Here is a 23,394-nt window from a genome sequence, read left to right as displayed (position 1 = left end):
GAATGTGGGATGGTTAAGATGTGCTGTGGCTACTGTGCGGGTCAACGCTGATAACGATAACAGCTGAAAGAGATTACCTGCGCTGTGTAACTAGCATTCAGGTTTCAATTATTATCCCTAAGTGCAGAGAAAAGTGGTGCAAAATTGTCACAAGTGTTGGGAGTCTTTTATGTGTACATTTTTCACATAATAAGGGCTTAATTTAGTCAAGCTGTTGCAAAACTGTTACAGACCCAGACAAAAATAGACTGAATCATCATCACTTATTAGCTAGATTTTCTTTTCTGCTGGCCAAACATCATGGAAAATCTGTTGTTAAATTAGTTACCAATATACATGCTTTTTGAAGGTGCTTATAAACTCATACAAAATCCAGTCATGTACGCACAAATGGAAATTTGAATTTTGTATTACATCTTAAAAAAAAATTAAGACAAAGTGTCATTAAAGTGTTACAACAGTACACTAAAATAAAATTTTTTTGATAAAGCTTAGTTATAAAGTATACATGTTTTATTCTTTTATTATATTTGACGAAAATTGTCAACTAAAATTTATTGTAAGACCTAGGTGTTATTTGTTAAAATAACAAACTAATATATCAGCTTTTGTTGCTATAATCATTATATGTTGCTATAATTGGGTACCCATGAGTCTTCCATCCCAGAAAATGTTAAAAGAAAGCAGAGCGTTTTTGTGACTTGTGTGTTTTTAACATGGTTTGTGTTTAAGCACAATAAGACTCGCATGCTGTGTGACAGCCGCTTTCTGTGCACATGCTTTAGATGCGCTCACTTAAGAAACCTTCTATCAGAAGTTTAAACTCACGTGGCTTTAAAATGCATGATTCCAATATGACAGACAAAACCAAATGCATCTTTTTGCAGCAGCAAGGAATAGCACTATTCTGGAAAAGGGGGCAGCAAGTAGCTGCTGATTCGCATTTAAAGGGACATGCAACAGTGTAAGTGATCTGTGTGGTTTTTAAACTTCACATTCTGAGGACAACTAAGACTTATATTGCAAGGGGCATCTCCTTTAAAATGCCCATGGTCATGTTAGATCATATGCATGTAAAAAGAATTTTTGACCCGAAATGTATTAAATGTTGAGATTAACATTAGCTAAGATGAATAAATGCAGAAGCATTGTCCGTTGATAGTTCATGTTACTAATGTAGTGCACTAATTTTAACAAATAAAACCTAATTGTAATATTTTTTTCTTGCCATGGCAACTAATTCAAATGTTAAAGTACTAAAATTACTAACAGAATTAAACAGAAACTTCAACTGAAAAAGTAACCATTTTGAAATATAAAAAAACAAAAGCATGCAATAGTAACTAAAATAGCAATAACATAGCAATAATAGCCCATTCAAAATATTAATCGAAATTATGATAATATAAATAATACTAAAATAACACTTCAGCAGACAGTTTTACAGAAAACTGATAATTTAACCACAATGCTTTGTAGTACAAGTTGTGGTATTGGCTTATAGTGAAAGAACTTGAACAGAGAATTAACAGCATCCTTAAGATCACTGTTTCGTTGTGAACAGTTTTGGTTCTCAAAAGCTCTAAGAAACAAGGTACAAATGTTGCTTGGCAATCTTTTCAGAGCGTAAGTAGAGAAGAAAAACGAAAAGGCCTATTAACTAAAGATGAGGCTTGAAGGCACATCAGCTTCTGCGAAACCACAGGGCTAGGAAAAAAAAAAAAAAAAGCATGAGTGTTGTGTTTTTTCATGTGACGATCTGAATGACACTCAAATGATTGGATTTCACGGATGGGTCTCTGCTGTGCCCAGGTGGCATACTGTACCACCATCAGTCTGTCAGACGCGCTCTTGTTTGCCAAGGTATTTGAGGTATCCTGGATTATTTACAATGCAAATGATGCAAAAAAAAGCATTTTCCACACTAGCGCACCAAAGAATTTTTTCCATGAGCTTCATCGTGCGGCACCGGGAGTACGTCCTGCCTGCTTTATCGAGCAGAGAATTACGAACGTTAGCAAGATTTCAAAGCTCATAAAAGTCCATTCGAGTCAACCGCAAACATGCCCAGGTGAATAGGTATATTTTACATTTATTGAATATAGTTTCATTTCCATTACACCACAATACAAGCAAATACTGTATATTTAAACAGGTTCGCTTACATTATTTTCACTTGTATTGAGATCTACTGGAAGGCTAGAAGCCAATTAAAAAAATAAATCTGTTTTAATTGGCAGATACATTTAAACATAAATAATTTGTATGGAAAATTGTACATATGCTAAAATATATGTGCATTTAAATTTCTCTATTCACTGAAGTTAATAACAAAGACGACGTTTTGAGGGAAAGTGAAGAAAAGAAACACATCTGAAAGAAAGCAAGAATAAACTTCCATGGAGACGTGAAAAACAGAGCATTCAGATGACGTATTTGGCATTGCAGTAAACAAAATGAGAACTCAGCAGGACTCTAACATGTCTAATCGATCATGGCAGTAGCTTTCCAAACACACATTCACACACACTCCTTGATAAACGCTATTGTTTGGGACTGTTAGCTGTTGGACGTAAAAATAGACTGAGTCATTCATCTTGTTTCTTTTCTTGTATTTGGCTGTTTCCTTCTTTTGGCCGAGTATAATGGAAAATCTGTTCTTTTATCAATAATCAAGTCACTACAACATGTTTTTTTGAGCTGCATAGTAAATAAAACTTTGTCTAGCTTGTTATATTTAAAAATATAGGCATGTATGCAAAAGAGGAGGTGCTTTGGGTAAGATCACAAAATCCTTAAAGGAATAGCTCACACAAAAATGAGAAAATGTAGAATTTTTTCTCACCCTCGGGGCATCCAAAATGAGTTGGATCTTCACTGAGCTGGATTTTGAGAAATTTAGCATTAGCAAAATTGATCGATTCGTTTTTATCTGCTTTTTGAACTCTCGTACTGACGGCACCCATTCACTGCAGAGGATGCACAGAAATGCTAAAATTCTCTAAATCCCTTTCAAGAAAGAAAGCCATCTTGGATGACCTGAGGGTGAGACATTGTACGTTTTTCATTTTAGGGTAACATATTCCTTCAAGATCAATCCAAAATAGTTCAGCTCTTGTATTGTAGAAAACCTCTCACCATAAAAAACAAACTGTGTATATAAACGTTCTGTATAAACACTATTAATTAGGAGGAAAGTCATAACAACACAATGTCAAAATACAAAAATCTCTTTGTATACATCTATAAATCACAAAATAGGACGTGGTGAGTGGAATCAGTGAGAACTGATCTTTCTGAAGAGGTAAAAACCTCACTGTAGACGGCACATGAGAGAGGCAGATGTAGAACGACTGTCCTCAGTAAAGTCTTTCAGTTTTGCATCCAACTGTCTCTGCTTTGTGGGAATTACTATGTCCATGTCTCGTCCATGAGCAAGCCGAGAGCTTTGTAGCAGTCACATATTGTCTCATGAGGATATATGGTGCTGGATGATAGTCCAAAGAGGAGCTATGCAGTCTTACGTGGCCTGCCAGATATAGTCTGGCTGTAAAACAAGGCTATACCCCCAACAGCATGCCCATGAAATCTGAACCATTCTGTATTGTGATCGATGCTCCAGCTGCATTGTCCACGAATATAGAGGTGTACTGCCCGGCCTGTGAGGAAAAAAACATCATAGTCAGTCTGCAACACATGTTACTTAATTTTATGTATTTAAAGGACCCATGAACTGCCTTTTATTATTATTATTATTTTGTATTGTTCTCTGAGGTCCACTTATAACATTATCAAGATAACAAAAAAACATCATAATTTTAAATTTATAGGCTATTTTCTGCCTTTTTGTGACCCCCTGATTAGGATGTTGTTTAAGTCATGGCGGGCTGTTGGCTGAGAAGTAAATACCCACTGCTACAATTGGATAATGTTTGACATTTTAACCTAAATGATTTAGGTTAAAAACACGCAAGGACATATCAAACGATACCAGAATTGATCCAGACTAAATGTAACATTTACAAAAATAGCATTTTAGATATTGGTTCTCTTTTTAAATGATAAAATTATGCACAGATAAATCAGTTACAATAAGACCAGAAACATTCGTTAACAAACATATTTAATTTTCCAGCAATGAAATCAACTGATTCTGATTTGTTTTAAGCTAAGGTAACAGCAGAAGAAATACCAAACCTGTACGATAAGGATGCAACTACATTAAAGTAAAACTGTATTAAACCGAGTGAAGTGTGTTTACTAATTCTTACCTGAAGTTCCAGCAGTCCATGGACAGATACTGTAAATATCTTGCTGTTACTCTCAAGGCCAACAATCATCTCCAAGGATCTATTGCGGTACAGAAAATATTTAAGTAAAAAAATGATTGATTTTAAAGATCAATACAGTCAGTAGATATTAGAGTCTTAGTAATATGTGAAAGTTCACAAAATCACCCAATCCAGATATAGAAACAAAGCATTGGTTAGACCCTTCTGCTCAGTTTAGTTCAATTTCATTTCATTTCAAAGAATTCCATTGTAATTTTCACTTAGTGAAATCACGGTCATGGTGTTAAGGTCATTCAAATAATTATCTCTTCGTTATACATAGATGTACATTCCTAAAAATGCGTAATTTTCCTTTAAAGGTCTCTATTACCACTTAGCAGCAATAAATTTTAGGAATTAGTACTGTTGCTAGGATCAACAGGGACCCTAGGAGTCAAAGGTGGCGGTAAAGGTTACTAAGGTGAAAAGAACCAGATTGAAGGTGAGAGGACATTTTTTAAAGGCCTGCTCCACTTTAACACAGGAAATGCCTTGCTGGTTCCACACAAGCTAGAACAGACAACATGCTTTACAGCCCATGCGTTACTCACTAAGAGCAAAAGAGCGCTAACAACCAGCGAACACTGAAAGAGACTTCCTGGCTGATCTGCCACCCCCATTCCCCCTTCCCCACCTCATGTATAGTTTTTTTTTCTCTCTTTTTTTTTAAAGTAAAGTAAAGTAAATTCATTTTTGCTTGATTTGTGAAAGAGGATTTTTATGACATGCACTCACACGCTTAAGCCACTGAAATAAAAACCACATGCTCTGAATGTAGAAAGGAGCTCAAGAAAAATACTAATTTTCATCATAAGCGATGTATTCCTCTGAGTCTGAGTCATGAATTTATATTGATGTGGATGTGGTCTGTGGACAACGGGTCCAAAATCGAATGTTAATAAATAGACTACTTGAGGGTAAATTATACATAATGTAATCATAATAACTTTTCTAACAAAATTGCTGGTGTCAGATTTTCTCCTGGATGGTTGTTCTAACAGAACTGACACTAAGTCTGACAAAAAGACCTGAAATCAACAAAAATCGCAAGAAACTCTGTGTGGCCAGTTGGAAACACACTAAGACACTTCTAGCACTTTAATTACATAGTTTGAATGATTCATTCATGAATCAAACATCACTACTTCCCTCAAGAGGTTTTCAATAAATAATAATTTAAATTTTAGTCTGCTTATCACATAAATCTATTGTATGACTTTTTTGGACTTGTCCGAAGCCCTTAAAGGGACATTGTTGAAGGGAAAAAAATTGAGATGAGAGGAAAAATATATTTGAAAGCTTTTGCGTTTGCTTGCCAAATAGTTGCGATCCCAGAAGAAACGTTGTGTTCATTCACAAAACGTTTGCATTCTCTTGGAAAAACTTTACATTTGCTCACAAAAGCGCTGAAACATTGTTTTTCCTCCTGCTTCGTATAATTGTTGCGAGTAAACAGTTTCTGGGGAACATAAAAGCATTACATTTATTTTCCTCCCCCATCTCATTTTAGTTTCCCCTTACATGCGCCATAGACTTGTAAAATAGTACAATGTAGTTGTATAAACCCAGTTTATGATGCTTTTATGATAATTTTGTGTCTATTTAAAGAGATAGATCCAAAAATTCAAATAGCTGCTGGTAGAATGACATAAGCGTGTGTAAATGATGATTGAAAACCTATCCCTTTAAGCTTGTTTGCAATGGCATAAAAGCTAGAATATTAAAATGTTTCACAGAAGAAAGAACTTCATGATACGAATGGTACGGGACTGAGTAAATTAGGATAGAATCTTTATTTTTTAATGTGAGATAAAGCAAACTTACGTATATCTGTGGCAGAGCGATTCAATGCAGATCAAAACCCGGACGTTGTCTCTGGCTCTCAGCTGGTTCTTACTTTTCTTCACCTCAGTGTGGTCTGCAAGAAAGTACACAAAGTACAAAAAATGATATTTCTGAGAATACTTTTCGGGCATGCACTACAAACTGTTGTATGAAGAGTAAAGGCTGTTGAAATGTTGTTTGACAGAGCTTTGTATGTGGAGCACACGATGCCACAGCCAGTCATGTTTGACCTCCAGCCGCGTCTAAATATTGGTCTGTTTTATAAGTCTGCAGTGGATTTGTGAATTTGTTTGGGGATGTTGATTTTCTGCCACAGTCTACTGCAAAGAGCCAATTCCTTTTCCCGGAGCTGCATGGCGGCGCCACAGCTTAGAAGAGTTTTGCATTCAGAGTCCCTGGGGCTTATTTCAGTGTAACTCCACATAAGCATTGCCTCTGAAAGGACGGATGAGGGATCACTGGACCCCCTCTTTAGAGCATCAACCAACAAAAACAAAGTACGGTTGTGCGCTTTCAAGCACGGCACAAATTTTTTAGCTTTTTAAACATGCAAGATTGTGCAAGACACCCTCAATCTCAGCAAACAAATGCAGCACGGTTGGAATGTAAGTTACAGGGGAATGCAATCCATCTGTTGAGAAAGTGCCAAGTCTGAAACACATCCATTACACGATGGCATATCCTGATAGAGTCGACACTGAAATATTAATTTGTACTCCATGCATTTGTATTTATAGCAGAGAAATTGAATTTTCAATTAATCTCTCTAATGTATTTGGCAGACAATTTCATCCAAAGCATTTTTTTATAAAAGGTTTGGGCTCGGTAAACATTTTTTTATTAATAGTGTTTTCAGTAAAGACACATTAAATTGATCTAAAGTGACAGTAAATACATTTATAATTTTACAAATATTTTGTATGTTTTCCAAGTAAAATGTTCTTTTGAACTTTCTAATTATCAAGGAATCCAAAGAACATTGTTTTCACAAAACTATTAAGGAACACAACAATTTTAAAGGCCAAGTCAGCATATGATTTCCGAAAGATGTGAGGCAGAAGACTGGAGTAATGATGTTGAAAACTGAGCTGTGCCATCCATGTATAATTTTACTTCAAAAATCACTGTAAATTGTGTACAGTTCATTCATGCATTCTATTGTTTGAACATGGGTTTGATTCCCCTAATCATTATCACGCCTCCAAACCCCATGTCTAAGACAAAGTATAAGAAAACAAAAGATTACAAAAGACAGAAAGTTTGTTATGATGAGTTGAACCTTTCGGCCTTTCCTTACCAATATGAACGTTGGCAGAGAACTGATAAATTCCAGTTACAGGAGCTGTAAATCGTCCAGTGGACTGATCCATCCCCGTCCCTCTGAGGAAGGCACCTTTGGCTGGAGGCTGAAGGTATGAAACAGGTGAGAATTACAGAGGGCCTACGGTGAACACACCTACAACACCCTTCACTCTAGCTCTGTCTGAAAATCATACTTTGTAAACTGCTGAGCATTCCGAGCATCTCAAGAATAGGTTTTTCAGCAGAATTCTTGCTCTCCACACTCTAATAAACGCTCATGCAAATCAAGCATTCTGCATACAGCTTTTGAAAATATACCAGTCTTAGGGCTCAGTTTGGGAGCACACAACCATTAAATGGTTAGAAATATGTAGACATCTGCCAAGAATCCTCCGATTCTGTTTTTGATCATAACTGCACTCTGCAGCCATGCCAGACCACATTATTCTGCATTACGCCTCCAGAACCCACCAAGAGTTCCAGACTCAGACGCTTTTATAATGAGTCCTCCGATTAGTGTGCTAAACACTGTTCGCTTCTGCCGTTTTTGTGCTGTCAGCTTTGAACACATACAATGAATGCCTTTCATATACATGTCAGATCCTAACAGATACGTGAGAAGAGCGTAATTTCATTTGACATCTATTTCTACATTTGGATGAATAAAGGTTTGCATTGACATTTGCAACCGTTATTTCATCCATTTGACAGATCTGAAAGACTATACGATCATAATTTCTTTAATACGGAAAGTAAGAATCATGCATCCTCGGCGATCAGCAGAATTAAATTGCTCATAGGAGCTTAGATTAAATCTTGTCCACATTAATCAATCGCAGTTCTTTCCGTGACTAAAAGACGCATCTAAAACATGGTTTTTCGGTGTGTGTCCTTGGCTGATCAGAATGCCACGGGGTAAAGCTCTTCCTTGAAACAGCGCACTGTTTTAAACGGTGTCTATTTTTATACACACCACTCACTCGTCCAAAACCTCAGACAGAGTACCTTTTGTACACCATCAAGACAGCAATGTAGCACATTTGAAAAAGGATATATTTTTTAGGAGGTGGGTGGATTAGGCCCTTCTTGATTGGCTGAGTAAACATTCGGCCAATCCAATGTCTTGTCACTAACGTTCATGTCAAGAGTCAATCAGTAGCTTACAATCACAGGTGGCCTTAATACAGCTGTGTCTTTAAAGCTGATTGGGGTGGAGCTACTGTATCTTTCTGACTGGCCGATTGATTTTGTAATTCTGTTCGTTGATGGAAAAATTACACATTTCACTTTGAACACACACACACTGGTTGGAAGCGTTCCGAAATGGTGTTTAATATTGTGTAAAACCATCAACATGAAGAAGCCAAGTGGAATCGAGACAAAATAAGCCAATCTGAAATTATTTGCAACAGACTGGAATTTCTTGCATTCTGGTAAAAGCCGATCCCGCTGCCGCAACGAGACGATCACATGTTCGCTTTGGAAGCTGTGTCATTTACTGTAAATGACTGTGTTTCTAAATAGCTGGAATGCTCATTTGAATCAGCATTAGTGTGAGTTTAGAGATTAGTGCAGTGTTTCCTTCGTTTTTGTTGGGTTTTTAACAATAATGTCCTCAACATGCAACACAAGTATGAAGCACATTAAAGATGCTCTTTTTTGTTCATTTGATGGTAAAAGTTTTAATATAGGCCTCATTTTGACTGACTGCATTATTTGACCATAAACTAAACACAGTACCTTAACGTTAACAGAAGACATCATCAGTAAAATTGTTTAGCAACTCAAAAGCTACATGACATTTCTCTTAATTTTCAGCACTCATCAAAGGGAGAAACTCATTTGTAAGGGAGAGAGACAGAAATAGAATATGTGCATCCAAATATATTTTTTTCCTATTTTTTACTATATGTTTTTCCAGTCCCGTTGTAGGTTTTGGCTATTTTGTATGCTGCAAAGTCCTTTAAAATAACTGAAATCATTTGGCGAAGTGATATGGACATGTAATGCGGTCAAAAGCTGCCTGGAACTACATTTGCTGCGCATTTCCCAGAAAATAACTGGACACCTCAGAACATTTTCAGCCAATCAGATTCAGGAATTTAACAGCCCCATGGTATAAACCTATTTTAAATATAAAGCGATATTCTTACCAGCATTGTTTGTCAAAGCAAAAAGGCTAAAAATCTAGCTGTCAGTTGGGTAAAAATATCTATTGATAAAAAGCCAAAATCATTGCATTATAATTACAATAAACTATTCATAAACTATTCCAACATAATCTATTCAATGTTCAATAAGTTGAATCGGCTCAGTTCAGTCACTTCCTTTCTAATCTAACAATTAACTACGGCATTCAGTGTAGGAACTGATTTGTTGTTCATATAGCATGGTTAGAGTCAATTAGATCCATTATAATGGACTGCTAGAGAGATAGATATTCCATTATGATATAAGACAGTTATATTTACTGCCTGCACTTACTGTCTGAAAGTTCTGCAGTTCGGCCAGAGTCTTTTTGTCCACAACGACAGGGCCTTTGAGTTTGCAGTGGAAGGCTTCCTCGATTCTCCTATAGGAGGTCATACTCTCTAGAGTAATCAGAGCTGTGGGCAACTGACTGGGTTCGTTGGGCCTGTCCACTGCTGCTCTCCTCTCAGTGGCCTCTGGTCAAGCAGATCACAAATAGATACATCACTGTATGCACTTAATGACACCTCATCACTGTATCTCTCAAAAACGTCCAGCCCTTCTTCAAGGTAGCACCTTGATGATGATAGAAAATGTCCATCAATGGGATTTACATGTGTTAGGGGTCCTCACCTTTGATCATTTCTTTGAACTCTCGCAGCAAGACATCTTGGGTGACCTCTGCCCCAGGGGATCCTGGGGGTCCCTGAGGGCCTGGGGGTCCAGGAGGGCCAGGGGGACCAGGCTGATAGTCAAAGAAATGTAAGCGTTATAGAATTTCAAATCAGTTTAATCAAGACTCAAATTTCTTTGAATGCTCAAAAGAGAATATCACTTTATGCAATGACGAGTTACGACTTGAAATGTGTTAAGGAATGTGTTATGCAATATATTACAAATTTTCTGGTAGAGATCATTTATACATTAAAAATTCATTCTTAGACACTCAACTTTTTTAAAGAGCAAAACTTGTGCAATGGTGCATGTTAGTTCATACTGGCACTCAAAGTTTCACGTGTGTCTCTAGCAACCTATTTTATAATTTAGCCATCACAAAATGACTTGTGCAGTATGTAATGGTGGTAAGCAAGTGTTAGCTAAAAGTACAAAAAAAAAACATGAACTTTGCTGAAAAACATCCCTTTATCATGTTTAGAGAAAAACAAAACCTTAAAATCGAATTAATAAAATTGATTACATGCTAAAAATGGATTTACCCTCAGGCCATCCAAGATGAAGTTGAGTTTTTTTCTTTATCAAAAACAGATTTGGATAAATGTAGCATTATATCACTTGCTCAGTGATGGGTGCCTTAAGAAAGAGACATGTAATACCCAGCACTTTGAAATCAACAAATTCTGAAATACATAATATCTATACATAACATTGTTTTCTCTTGTGAAAAAAAGTTATCTTGTCTGAATCAGAAGAGAAATTTGCACAAATCCAAAACTGTCATGGCTATGTAATGTAAAAGGACAACAGGAAAATGACTTTTTCACTGGAGGAAGAATTATTTTGCACTATAAACTGTACTTTGGTCAGAAGTGATGCTTTTATGTAAAAATAATTTGCCTTAATTATGGATTTGTTTCTTACAAACAGTTTTCAGTGTTTTTTTGTGGATAATTGTGATGTTTTTATCATCTGTTTGGACGGCACCCATTCATTGAAAGGGATTCATTAGTGAGCAACTGTAATGATAAATTTCTCCATATCTGTTTTGATGAAGAAACAAACTCATCTACATCTTGGATGGCCTTAGGGTGAGCACATTTTGAGTAAATTTTCATTTTATACACTTTTTCTTGATTTATAAAAATTGTTCTGTACATTTCGGGTGAATATAAATTCCTCTCCTTGCCACACTTTTAGCTCTGCCTCATGTGCTACTGTTGATTATGTGTTCGACATTTGATAATGTGTGATTGTAAAGATTTTCCGCACCAGTGGTCGTTTTCGCTTTCTGCATTTTCCGGGAAAGTTGCCCACAGGTCTCTTCACAAAATCCATCCACGATCCAAGAGGGTCCACTCTCTGGTTCTCACTGACCTGCTGAATAAAAACACAGAAATGATGACATGCATTTTTTCTTTCTTCATATTTCTGTATAACCTTGAAGCATTCCGGATATGATGCACACATGACAAACTGTCATAATATTAGGTTTGGTTAGCGTACACGTCAGAGCGGATGCATAAAGAAGGTATGCTACACCCATTTTATATTTGATGAGTCACTGGGAGAAGTTCTAACTGTGTGATTTATCAAAATATTTCATCCAGAGATCATTCTCCCGTTGGCATTGAGTGCAGCGCATTGTAGATACGTAACGAAATCCAATGAGTCATAATTTCTGCTTACAAACCCTCACGGGAAAATTATGCCTAAAGATGCTATTAAATGGTGCCAGACATCAAGGCAGGTTGCACCACAGCAGTAAAGGAATGGGTCTTTTGTGTGGCATGCAGCACTACCTAATGCCAAACACAGCCGGTCACATTTTCTCTTGAGGACTTTACTCTTTGCTTAATTACTCCTTCTCAGTAATTCTCTCAGGTGCTACGTCAATTTTACCCAGTAGGGTCTGTGAAAAATAAACAGCCTTTCTAAATTGATCTCTCTCAACAAGTTTCCATGAGCACAGCGTTACAGTTCACCTAAAAATGAGAGGCCCGAGACATTGCATTATACTGCGGGTTCCTTTTTGCAACTCTTTAAACACATACAGTGGCTTTCAGTGGAAACATTGCTGGCTTCTTCTATTCAATAAGCTCTTAGAGCCTGAAGTTCATTTCTGAGAGGTAGATTTCTAATTCTGAGAGAGGTTATCAAATATGTAATCTGTGATATAACTCATTCTATTTGGCAACAGTTTGAACCCTCTAAATCCCACGCTGGAATGACTTCAACAATCATCAGCCAAACCAATGACATCTCCCCTTTTTTGGAAGAATCTACAATTTGAGCTACTTTCTCAATAGCAGCATTCAGAATTTTATATAAAAATGGTTTAAGATGGCAGTCTAGTTAAAAGAACACACTGTTTGCAAGAGTGTGATGAAAAATTGTCCTGTACATCACAACCCTACAAAGTACCAATGAAGAAATCTGCTGTATATTCGGATACATTTCTAAGTTAAAAATCATACAGTAATGCTTACAATTGCAAAATAAGTCCATGTGAGTTCACCCATCATTAAGATTTAAATCCTATCTTGTGGTTTATCTATTGATTTTTTACTTTAAAATGTAAATAACCCACTCTACATATTATGACTTTTTACTGAATAGCATTTTGACAGTACTCACAAATTTAACTAAATATGAAATATTTATTGAAACATAATTCTTACTTGGTCAACTAACCACCAACAATGCTGAAGAGCTGACAATGTTTTCGCTAAGATGAAAAGAGAGGCTTTATAAATCCCAGTAACCACAAATATGAACTGAATCTCGTTGAGCCCTTCCCTAAACTTCAAGTGACTGCGGTCGAGATAGAAACAAAGATAGAGACAAGTTGTAGAGGTGAGCTGTCTGAAATGGAATTTGTTTAGGTTTGGCACCGAGACCTGGATCACTTATCTGTTAAACTAACATGCTGCATCTCTTCACAGAAAAACCTGCCTCACGTTAAGCTGCAACAAAGTAACCCCTTGTTTTTCTTATACATGCAGGAATGGGACAAGCTCATATTTTTGCTTGGGTGCAATTTTTTTCCTCTCCCTCTATTCTTGTGACAGGAGACAAAATAAACAACTTAACTAGCACACAAGCCTCTCACATGTTGAATGTCTGAGTGTTATTGTTGTGAATTAGGAGCCCGGAGACAGCCAAAAGACAGACAGATTTGTAAAGATACTGTTACAGCAGAAGGCAATCCCTCAGATCTTCCCCAAACACTGGGAGAAGACGTGATTTGTTTCTTTTCCATTGTCTTTTATGGAATGCTTTATAAATACAGTCTGTAGCATCAGTATGTCAAAGCAGCGCAGAGCAGGCTAGTCATGCCAAAAAATGATCCACGGGATTCTAATATTACCAAAAAGAACAAACGCTCAGGTCATGAAGTCCTCTGAATACTGTTGATTCAACACGGTTCTATTAAGGATCAATATCGACTTTGGCGGCTGCATCGAGTTGTTTAATTTCCTGTGCCAAATAGGAGTATAAGCCGCAGATGCTAGCACAGAAGCTAACTTAAAGCTTAAGGGGAATGTACTCTCTTTGGTCCCCGGCAAGAGAGTCACAAGATGGACAAGTCATCACCTTCACCTTCACTTCAAAATATATGAGGAACTTCCATTAACACTTCAAATGATCGGAGTCGGATCAGTTGGTGTACGGGGAGGATCCATAACTCTGTCAAGACAAGGATTAACTTGCCTGAAGTTGCTGCTTGGAAATGTCGTCGAAGTTTATGGAGACACATCTATATCCACGCAATCTCATTTCATCATGTTCCCTCATGCTCTCTACTCAATAAAGCATAAACCATTCTCCGACTGTCAGAAAGCAAGGATTCTATACTGTTAAAGTTCTCTGAAATGCTTTTTGAATACAATGGAACATTTTCACAGAGACTGATACGGAATGTGCAGCGGTTTGCTCAGTGCGATAAACTTTCCAATATTTCAGGGCGCTGTGTACACAGTCGATTCGGTTGACAGCGGTAGCATGGTTTGTATGAAAAGCCCTATACGCTGAAGTATTTCAGATCATGACAGATCATGGCAAGCTGTTATTATCTCAGCATACCACTGGGGTGGATTTTTCTCTGATGAGTTTGTTTTGGGGCTGTTAAAACAGCAGAGCTTTGTGGAGCAAAGCTGCCAAATGCTCCATTAGAGACTGAGTAAAAAAAAAAAAAAAAAAAAAAGTCGAGCAAGTTTCGATGAGAGTCTGAAAGAAAGCTGAGAAAAAGAGACTTATGAGACTTTATAATAGCCCCACTAAGCAAACACAAAGCTATTTTCACATTAACTGATGAACACAATATAGAAGCTGCAGCTAAATTCTTTTGTTAATTGGTCAAAAGATTAATCCCAAAAATGAATTTTGTGCAACTCCATGCCTTCCTTTCAGCTGAAGTAAACAAAAAGAGACATTTTAAAGAACGTTACTTTCTGTTTTGTCCACATCATGAACAACCACTAACTTCTAATTGTCTAAAAAGTATCTGCTAACAAGTGCGAGCAGGAATCTGTAATTACTAAGTAATTTACTTATATAGCGTGTCAAACTTCTGTTTAATTATAAATGGTTGTTTGCCAACTGCAATTTAATTTCTTGGGGTTTACCAAAACAAAGTACATGTTGTAGTGCAATGTAGTGCACCTATTAGTTTATTGTTAGAGATTTTTTTCTGATGATTGCTGAAAAAGCATTGCGGCAATCAGTTCAAAAACGTTATAATGGAATATCAAAATTCTAATATTTATTGTTAGATTTAACCGTGTTCAGATAATTAGCTTGATTAACAAAGACACATTTCTTCACAATCTTAGTGGTCTGTGTATTCAGAGAAAAGAAAAAAAAACAAAAAAAAAATCAACATATTTTCAGAGAAAAACGTCACAGGCTATTTTTGTGGCAGCGCGCCACAGCAAACATAAACATGTCCATAAAAATCTGCCTTGAGGCCACAATCAACAATTATGCAGCAGTGTTTGATTGTGAAAAACCTTGTAACCTCATCTAGGCTATATATCCATTTCATTACACAGTCTGAAGGTACGAAATGACACAAAATGTTTTTACATGACATTAACTCAGTGACAAGTATATAGTCCAGACTTTACACACTGGGTCTGTTCTAACACAGCCATGAGGTTTAGTGACATTTTATGAAGCAATTGCTTCTGTTTGTTGATCTTTGTACCTCAGGTCCAAAATTTACCAGACATTACAGTAACACGCTGACAGGTACGTAGCTAAAAATACCCAACCATTAGGTTTATTTCTGTCTAAATGTAAAACCTTGCAAAAGTATTCACCCCCAAATTCAAATGTCAGTATTGGAAATACTATTTGACAATTAAAAATACATACAATAACATGTTTAAAACGCATTCCTCAGGACTCTTATCAACACTACAAAGATGCAAAAGCTGTTGCCGTAAAACTAACACTCCTTGACACTGAAAAATAAATAAAGCACGCAATACAAACACATCAGAAATAGTTGGCAAAAAACACTATACAGGTGCATTACAGTGAGAAACAGTGACTGAGGGCTTTCCCAGTTATTGTTGTTTCTAGAAGGGTGTATCACGACTGTCTGTGCATTCATCCATGCATGGCTTAATGATTTTACCCATCCCATGCCTTTGGGGAAGGATCCCCCTTTACCAGGTTTGTGCGCATCCTCCATGTCACACCCCCATTATTTCCCAATTCACTCACCATTTCTTGTATATACCCGACTCATAAAAGGCACCAAAATATGGCTGTACAAGAATGTGCACTTTCCTTAGTCTCACATACACAGTACATTCACGGGAGTACAAAATGCAATGACGGTATGTTCCCAAACACAGCTTTATGGGTCGGTACACAGATTTATGGGTTTGATTATATGGACCCATTCACACCACACCTCAGATTCTTACCTGCAATTATGGTCTCTTTTGGTACAAAGTCATTACTGCTTTGGAAGTCAGAACATAGTGATACGAAAAGAGAAATGATTATTTGGCTGGATATCAAGCAGCAGAAAGCTTCAAAGGCCATCATTTAACAGGTAACAGACCCGGCACCACTGTATATTTCATTACCGAGGCCTCATTATTCTGTAATTCCTTCCCTGTGGACAAGGTCTGATAACTAATACACTCCAAATGGTCAACAGATAGAGTTTTTCTTTTGCATGTACGTTGAATATTTGTTTGGCAGTTACCATAAAGCTCCTTTCATCACATTCTTACGTGAGCAGTGAAACAGGCAGTTAACCGCTTTGTTATTACTCGGGGGGGCGCTGGAAATGCGCCCATTACAGGCCCACAGGTCATTAAACAGTGACATCAAAGACGTCTGAATCCAATTTACTCTCTATCTTCACTCGTACCAAGCACAACAACATGTATGTGTCAGAATACACTCGTAACTTTACAAAACTAACATGGAGGCGAGGTAATGAGGCTCTGTGTTGTTTAATAACTCTCGCTGTTCCATGCCATCGTAGCAGGGTAAACATTGTTTAGATATTTATATGTATATCAAGTGCGCATTCCTGGCTAGTGAAGACATGTGAGGGGAGAGAGAGCCACAAGACTTATTATGAGATCTACTGAGGAATTATCCTGCCCTCCTCTCGCCATAAAAAAGTCAGAGAGTTGAAGAGAGTCTGATTGCAGCATCACACCTGCTTTGTGTGCAAATTATAACGTTGAGCTAGTTTGCGCTGGTGCTCATTTCCCTTATTATCTGTGGTAGGTCAAATGGACAGCTGAGAAATACTTCAGATAAACGCGATATAATGTGTGTGCGCCGAGACGTGCGTATGAAGTGTTATTGGAAAAGTTGTGTCTTTAGAGAACGAGAAAGTTGTCTTTTGGTTTTCGATTTGAGTTATTTGTAACCCATTTAATGTCTGCACATGCCGTTCTGTTCCTGTACTCTGTATCCTAACGTGAATGTCCTAGTGGCAAACATTCAAGTAAATAGCACGGCTGGATTAAAATATTTCTAATCTTTAAAATGAATCACATTTGGAAATAAGTCATTTTAATGTTAAACTTCAGATTTATAAAAGTACTGTTTATGAGAACACAGTGTTTTCATGGCTTCTTCAGGTAGAGCTACTAAAGCCAAGAGACAACTCACCATTCATTGGTCATTTATTTGTACGGCTATGTTATGTTTGTCATTAGATTCCACTCTACATTTTATATCATTTAATTTAGATTCTTTAGCCTAAATTTCTGTCATGTGAAAAAAACACATCTCTATTAATTTTGTAAATTGTACAGGACACCGCTTTAGTCTGATGTAAACAAGTAACTCTTCTTTTCGAATAACCATGAACTAAAAAGAAGTGAAGTCATAAGAGTCATTTGTTTCATGAATTAAACTACATTGGTTGCACTGTATGTTTTGAGTCACTAAAATGAACCAACACATAAGAGTTGTTCACTTGTTGAATTACGCTTTGATTCACTAAAGAACTGACACATTTATGCCATTTGTCTGTTAATCAGTTTACACTGGTCGTGCTGTATTTTTTGCTTCAGTATATGAACCTGCTAATAGGATCCAATTAGTTTTTTACTCAAATTACACTTGTTGAATGCTAGTTTTTGGATTTACCAGAAAGACTTGTTCATGAATCAGACTATACTGGCTGCACTGAATTTGAATGAAGCCTTTATCAAACCTTGCTAAATGAGTAAATATAAATAAAAAAGGAATGCAGTGACTTCAATATTGATAATAAGCACAAAGTAAAAGCCTGATACTGGGATTTTAGGAATATATATATATATATATATATATATATATATATTTTGGTAGCTGGACATCAAGCATATGGTAGCATATGGATCCTACAAACCCCACCTATACCTGTAAATATGATCTCCATCCCTATGAATGTCACAGAGGGTCCCCAACCCGGGTGACGCTTTCTGGCAGTGACAATCTGGCCAAACACTGGGTTTTAGAGTGATTATGTCATTACTCTCTGATTGTAAGGGACAAGATGAAAAGAATGTAAGCAAAGGGGAGTGACTAATCCTTCTCGAGGTGTCCTCTTTCAGGACCCTTTCTGTGAGGCTTTGTGAGGGGCTTATGCGGCCTGCTGCCCCAGTTTTTTCAGGGGGCCGCACCGCCCCTATCGGATGTCCCAGACACAGCGGAGTCAGCCTGGCCTGTGAATGACAGAATCAATGGGCTGGGAAAGAGCTCTGCCAAGGGTCTTTAAATATCTCCTCACCTAACCTTCCCAGGAATTACATCATGGCAGCCTGCCTGTGCTGGCCCATGAAGGGAGGAAGAAGAAGAGGAGGAAGAGGAGATAGCGAAGGACACACCTGGGATGCAATGAAAGTACAGCATCAAGAGTTTGAATCAAAAGTTTTATTTATTGTCTTTTCTTTCAGATTTGATCTATTTAATTGAAAACTGACCTCAAACGGTGCAGGGTTTCTTTCTGAACAATTTTCATTCAGAAACTGATAGCAAATTTCTTAGATAGCTACAAAGAAATCGATATAAACAAAAAATTAGATGTTATAAGCCTAAGTTCTTACTTTGAAAAAGTATATGTGTGTGTGTGTGTGTGTAGTAGTACACATGCATTCAGACAATCCCTTTTTGAAATTTCCTTCATATTAATGTCAAAGTAAAAAGAGATATGACACAACCATACTGTCACAACATCAGTGATGTGTAAAAACTCAATAAGACAACAACCCTTGTCAGCAAGATCACTGAAGCAGTTATAGTGAGAGTGGTTGGCACAGGGGTAGCTGGGAGTTACTTGAGAATGCCAGCTCTATGGGTGGGCTGAGACAGGAGCTAATTTTCCAATGGAAACCCTGATATCTAAACAATACAGGAGCAATAAACAAATACAGAGTTGGAATAGTAATATGTTGGCCTTGTTGGAGCCAGAAAATGTCAACGCACTTATGCACAATAATTCAGCTACAGACAACACAACATGAAATTTTCCAAGGTTTATGTGCATGGAAATGAATGGTAATTCTGTATTTATTTATTTTATACACGCAAATGCAAAGTCCCTGTTTACCATTCTCACCATCCATAACCTGCTGATACCAAAAGTCTCAAATAACAAACAATCTCTCTTTCATGTTCTGGTAGAGAAAACCTACTGAGAGGACTAATCGATGTTCTGATCAGACCTTCTGAATGTGCATTCTTCAGATATCTCACGCTTCAATCATCCATTTCACACACTGAAGCCTGCAAACCATTCTATTTATCATTCCCAATCTCATACTGTTTTGGAGAATTAGACCTGTCTAATTCCCAAGAAACATACATGTTTGAGTCTGTGCCGAGCTAATCAGAAATGGTTGTAGCATCTCCATCATGGGCTTTGGATGAGCTCTTTTTAAGCTTGTTTAAATAGCTAAGGTTTGCAAAGCAGCCTTCGACTTCTGCTCAGGCGCATTTACAAAGTATGATGAGAGACAACTGTGGGTGCCAAATGCAGTCGGCTTTGCGTTCTGATGAGTGTGCTGACATATTTAACAGAGCATTTAAAACACATCATTCTGAGGTATTTTCTCTGCTTTGCTGTTACAGGGTGATTTTGACACACTGTGAGGTTGCTAAAAATGAATTACATTCACACATTTGGCAAATGTTTCTATCTAAATAACATAAAGTGCATTTAAGGGATATCATTTATCATTCTGTGCATTGCCTGTGAATCCTGTCATTAATTCAGAGTTTAGTGTCACGTTATCCTCCAGAAATCATCAATATGATGTTTTGATGCTCAGAAAACATTTCATACTATTACGTTTGAAATGGTTATACTGCTTTATATATTTTTTGGAAACAGTGATTTTTGTTTTTCAGTTTGTATATAACCAATGTGTCGTATCATGTCCTCTATCATTTTTCATGCAATTTTTAGCACCCAGTTAGGGTGAGGTTCTCAATAAAACAGAGCCCCAAGACATGTAAAACATAGTAACAGTGGCGTCAGCTGTCTGTGTGTTTTCACAGCCTTGAGACTGACTGATTGCTAGAGTATCAGAAGTGTCTTAGTAAACTAAAAAAGACACATAGAGAACAAGGAAATTAAAAAAAAATCAACCATTATCAAAGACACAGACATATGAAATACCCTGTAAATGTGCAAAAAATTTAATTTTAGCTTGTCCCATGATCTGTACTTTGAAAAATACACTATTAGTACTTAAGTAAATTGCACCCTTAAGGTAATAATAAACACATTTTATTGGTATATAAGGCACAAATGTGAGCTTTTGAGGATGCTGCCTTAGTATCAAGCTGTTGTAGTCTTAAAGAGACAATTTCCAAACATCTTGTCTATCTGTGATCTTACATAAAGCAATAATTTGACGTCTGATGTGGAAGCATAAGCATATTCATTTGCAGAGCTGGGAAATGAACATAGCTTAAACAAACAAGAAAAGCAATAAAAAACATCATATGGCATATATGACGTATACCTTCGTGCTGCCATCCAGCTCCTCGCTGTTGGAAAGAGTGGTGTTGAACGCTTCGGTGTGCTGCGGCGCGAGCTCCTTCGGCCTCTTACGCATCTTCCTAGCCTCAGCCCACCCTAGAAGGATGCACTGGCTCCAGAGCACTGCCGTCACCACAGCCAGCAGCCAGAGACGCATCTTCAGCCCACCAGCCAGGAGACCGTAGTAGGTTCAGAAAGCAGAAGATTTTCTCGACTTGGAGAAAGACAGAAGAACAGCGAGACGTCCCACACGCTTGACCTCACTGGAAGAAAAATACTGTAATAGGCAGGCAAAGTGATTAAGGGGCTAGTCCGCTCCACCTGATACCTCAGCCTGGTCTTGATCTTCTCAACAGCTAACAGTGTGAAGCAAAGGCTCTTTAGGCAAAAACAAAGCAAAGCTTACTCGACTATGAAATGTGTCAAGTGTGGAGTGGTCCTGGGAAATGACAGGTCGTCGCTGAGCTGACAGCAAATAAACCCATTAGTGAGATTTTTCACGCTTCCTGCCCCACGGGGAGTAGCAGAGGGCAACTGAAGAAGGTCCCAATGTGGGAAGGGGGGAGTGGATGAAAATTACTCAGATTCCCGCTCACTTTCTCACTGGTTCTTTACCTCCGTCTCGCTCCTACTGGGATGTGGAGTCTTTGCGGTGATGCATCTGAACCGATTCTCTGGTAAGCAATGCTGAGCTCTTGCCCCATCGGTCTTCACATGTGGTTCCTTCTTGAAGCCGAGGTGGGAAAAAAAACGTCCTGAGGGAATTGGAAGTTGGAAACACTCCAGTTTTCGTAGCCTTTGGCCTTCTCCTGCTTTTTTTTCCTTGCAGGGAAAAATCAGTCCCCCACGGCCAACTTCAAAGCAGAGAAGCACTTGACGGGACGATCGCACCCAAATGCATCAGCGCAGTTCTGCAGGGTGACAAAAACACATGCACGCTCACCTCAGAGTGCCCGATCTGTGTGGACTTTGTGTTAGGTCTTGCTCAGAGTTGCTCTCCAGATCTTATGCTCTTGCTCCTGCACTCTCTCACTCTGCTTACAGGAGAGCTCGCAGCAGAGTTTATCACAGCCCTCTCTCTGTCTCTCGCTCTTTCTCTCTCTCTCTCTCTCTCTCTCTCTCTCTCTCTTTCTGATTCCCCTGCTTCTCTTTTCCTCATCAGTGAAACTGGCAACCTCAGTGGGCTCAGCCCTGTTTTATCTCACTAATGAAATACTTAAGTCTTGAGGGAGAGCTCTTTGGCAGGCAGACTCTAGGGAATGCGTGTTCATGTGTGTAGGTGTAAATCTGTGTGTTTTTTAGTGTCCTACTTTGCAGTAGCCCTGTAAATGTGATATTTAGTCACAGAGAATTTAAACAGCTCAGAATAAAACTGTTTTAAGACACTAGAAAGTCATGCTTGGCCAGCTGACAAGATATCTGTGTCTTTTAGAAAATAGCACGTGCACATACTAAGATGACTGTGTCACAAACATATTCCATAATACAAACAATATTTTCCTATTATATACAACAATCTGCACAACACTACATTAAGGGTTTAGTGATCCTGTTAGTAATTTTATAATATAACACAGTCTGTCCCTGCCATAAATTTATTATTGTTCTTACTTTTACTGATTAATTTAAAAAGCATGATCCTATTAATCTAAGTGGAAAAATTACATTATGTAGATTTGTGCAACGTCTCCCAGCAGAGCAACAATAATGGGAACTATCATGCATGCCTTGACGCTCTTCCCCCCTCTGTTGGCTGGAAATAAAACTGCAGTAATCTTGACAAAATGCCTTTCTACACAAAAAAACTGTCAATCTATATACAGTATATATATATTAAATAAATATGCAAATTGCACTAGTACAATATGATCTTCTATTATATGTATATATTGCTGTTTTATAATACAGTGAAACAACAATACTGTTAACTATTAATACAATTTAAATTGAATTCCTGTAATGCGACATTGCATTTACAGCACATGATCACATGATGAAATCATTTTTATATGCTGATTTGCTGCTCAATAAACATTAATGCTAAAAAATGCTGTTTAAGATTTTTATGCAAACCACATATGTTTCTAACACCAGTATTCAGTATGTGTACATGCAGATGAAAGTAGTTACTGTTATTACATGGACCCATATAAAATCATATAAATGCTCAGATCTTCTCTAAATGAATCAGACCAGTCAGCTGGTCAAACAATCACATTTACACCACATCACTTTTAAAAGCACTTCTTTAACAACAATCTAAGATTATTTAAAATTTGACAAAAATTGTATAATATTGTTTTGTTTTATTGTTTTAATCAAATGTGTTCTTGTCTTATTTGCAGAGCATACAAATTTAACATCATCCAAAACTGCATAAGCTGATATGAGGTGAGATTTAAATAACAGATATATACCTACCATTATCTACTAGCTGTTACACATCTTCTTAAGGACTTGCTTTGTGCAAAGGTAGCACACTAGTATGCAGGAATACTTATCCACTGCAAAGAAAAATTGCAAAAACATAAGACT

At 37.4% G+C, this 23,394-nt stretch overlaps 1 protein-coding gene across 5 annotated transcripts in view; it reads right to left on the bottom strand.

The window, feature by feature from the left end:
* Positions 1-1,875: 1,875 nt before the first annotated feature.
* The window catches only part of c1qtnf12 (C1q and TNF related 12), a 31,416-nt gene continuing 9,897 nt past the window's right edge, over positions 1,876-23,394 (bottom strand). The window contains exons 1-9 of one of the 5 annotated variants that reach the window (XM_043224791.1): positions 21,266-21,985; positions 20,843-21,136; positions 11,616-11,723; positions 10,302-10,413; positions 9,963-10,144; positions 7,474-7,582; positions 6,156-6,249; positions 4,272-4,350; positions 1,909-3,659 (exon numbers count right to left, since the gene is read on the bottom strand). In XM_043224791.1, the coding sequence (XP_043080726.1) occupies positions 3,561-3,659; positions 4,272-4,350; positions 6,156-6,249; positions 7,474-7,582; positions 9,963-10,144; positions 10,302-10,413; positions 11,616-11,723; positions 20,843-21,016 (957 nt within the window). In that variant the 5' untranslated portion in view covers positions 21,017-21,136; positions 21,266-21,985 and the 3' untranslated portion in view covers positions 1,909-3,560. Of the gene's footprint in view, positions 3,660-4,271; positions 4,351-6,155; positions 6,250-7,473; positions 7,583-9,962; positions 10,145-10,301; positions 10,414-11,615; positions 11,724-20,842; positions 21,989-23,280; positions 23,364-23,394 lie in introns of those variants that run through there. The other 4 variants (XM_043224792.1, XM_043224790.1, XM_043224793.1 and 1 more) reach the window with 4 other exon arrangements.

This window comes from Puntigrus tetrazona, chromosome 23, assembly GCF_018831695.1.
Source record: "Puntigrus tetrazona isolate hp1 chromosome 23, ASM1883169v1, whole genome shotgun sequence".
Lineage (NCBI taxonomy): Eukaryota > Metazoa > Chordata > Actinopteri > Cypriniformes > Cyprinidae > Puntigrus > Puntigrus tetrazona.
This window is presented reverse-complemented; position numbering and strand designations above follow the sequence as displayed.